Source organism: Vollenhovia emeryi, unplaced genomic scaffold, assembly GCF_000949405.1.
Source record: "Vollenhovia emeryi isolate VEMERY1.0 unplaced genomic scaffold, V.emery_V1.0 DF946655.1, whole genome shotgun sequence".
NCBI classification, from domain to species: Eukaryota; Metazoa; Arthropoda; class Insecta; order Hymenoptera; family Formicidae; genus Vollenhovia; species Vollenhovia emeryi.
Genome location: NW_011959711.1, coordinates 1 through 1,849, shown reverse-complemented (window position 1 = coordinate 1,849; position 1,849 = coordinate 1). Strand labels below are relative to the sequence as shown.

The following is a 1,849-nucleotide window of genomic DNA, read 5'->3' as shown; positions in this document are numbered from 1 at the left end:
CACGTGGTCCCGATCTCTTTGTTTACACGCACGCGTCATCGGACGTCGGTAAAACGGGGCACCGGCTTAAAAGTCTCGCGGGCCGGACGGGGGGGGGGACGGGGGAGGGAAGACGCCGACACACTCGGAGCCTCGGCGATAGAGCCGGGCTGAGCGGGGCCAGCGGGGGCCCCGCTGTGCCGCTGTGGGGCGCCTCACAAATGGCCGGTGACGCGAGAAAGGCGGACGTGGTGTCGCCGCGCGGAAACTACTCTCTCATCTACGCGGCAACGAGATGATACGCGGCTGCGGACGCTATCCCGTTTCGATCGAGAACACGTGAAACTCGCAGCTAGAACAAACGCCTCGCCATGATAACGCGGAGTGCGTGGCTCGCTGTCTTTTGTCTCCTTTGCTGCGACGTTTTTCCCTGCGATGGTAGGTGGTACCCGTCGTTTCTCCGACTTTTCTAAAATAGACGTCCCTTCGAGACGCAGCTTATTTTCTCTTCTTTCACTTTCTCCCTTCCTTTCCTTTAAACGCTATGTTCCTCCGTTATCACTCTGCGTGTGTTTGTTTTGCCTTCACGTCGTATGTTTGTATATGTATTGTGTGTATATGCGTTTCGTTTATTCCGTTTCATCCCTCTCGCTCTTTCTACGCGTTTCTTTCTCTCTCACTTTTTCCCCCGCGCTGTCGGTGCGTTTAGTCGTAAAAGAACGGCACTTTGCAACGAAACGCTATTTCATTGTGAATTCCATCGTCTCTCAGGCTCGCCCCTCCTCCTCTTCGCCACCCACAAAGACATCAGGGTGGCCAACATGTCTCGCAACAACAAGGTCAACACCATCATCAAGGACCTGTCGGAGGGCGCGTCGCTGGACTTCTTCTACGAGCGCGGGCTGATCTGCTGGTCCGACAGCGGCCTGGAGATGATACAGTGTATACGTTACAACGGCACGCACAGCGGCGAGAGGATGACAGTGGTGAACTCCAGCCTGATATCGCCCGACGGCCTCGCCTGCGACTGGTACACGGACAAGCTGTACTGGACGGACGGCGAGAAGAACCGGATCGAGGTGACCAGCGTCGACGGCCGCAACAGGAAGGTGCTCTTCTGGACGGACATCTATCAGCCGCGCGCGGTCGCCCTGGCGCCGATGGAGGGCCTCCTCTTCTGGACCGACTGGGGCGAGGTGCCCAAGATCGAGCGCGCCTCGATGGACGGTGACCCGAGCACGCGCAAGGTCATCGTGTCCGACGACATATTCTGGCCTAACGGCCTGACGGTCGACTACGACAACAAGCTCATCTACTGGGCGGACGGTAGACTGTGGTTCATCGCCGTGATGGATTACAACGGTGAAAATAGGCGGAAGCTGATCACCCGCGACCTGGACTACCCGTTTGCTATAACGTTCTACGACAACCGGCTCTACTGGACCGACTGGAAGACCTGGTGCATTCACTCGTACGACATGAACCAGCCGCAGTTGCACCCGCGCGAGTTGTTCCACGGCGAATACATACCTGGTACTGTTTACACAGCGTTTCTCGCTATTTGCCGCACGACGTCACGCCAGTTGTTTCTTTTTTGTATTTGTTCATGCTGATCCTTGCCTCTTGGTTTACGATCTCACTTTAGTCTTTTTACGATATTTTCAAGGCTTTTAACATATAAATTGATAAATTCTTTGAACATTAATAGAATTGCGAACTTCGAAGTAAGATAACAAATTAGAAATAAAATTCAAAGGAAAGCTTAATCATTATAATACGAGTGTTTTATTCCGTAGATCACTACATTGTTATATTATTCTTTTCACTATAGTTACTAGATTTTGATTATTATATTTCTTGTATGGGTGGG

The 1,849-nt window shown here is 52.7% G+C and overlaps 1 protein-coding gene across 1 annotated transcript; it reads left to right on the top strand.

Moving 5' to 3' along the window:
• The first annotated feature begins 171 nt into the window (after positions 1-171).
• LOC105559425 (low-density lipoprotein receptor-related protein 6-like) lies at positions 172-1,843 on the top strand. Its single transcript, XM_012007690.1, has 2 exons — positions 172-417; positions 751-1,843. Exons 1-2 carry the CDS (start codon positions 351-353, stop codon positions 1,590-1,592), a joined length of 909 nt encoding a protein of 302 aa, XP_011863080.1. The 5' UTR covers positions 172-350; the 3' UTR covers positions 1,593-1,843.
• The last annotated feature ends 6 nt before the right edge of the window (positions 1,844-1,849 follow it).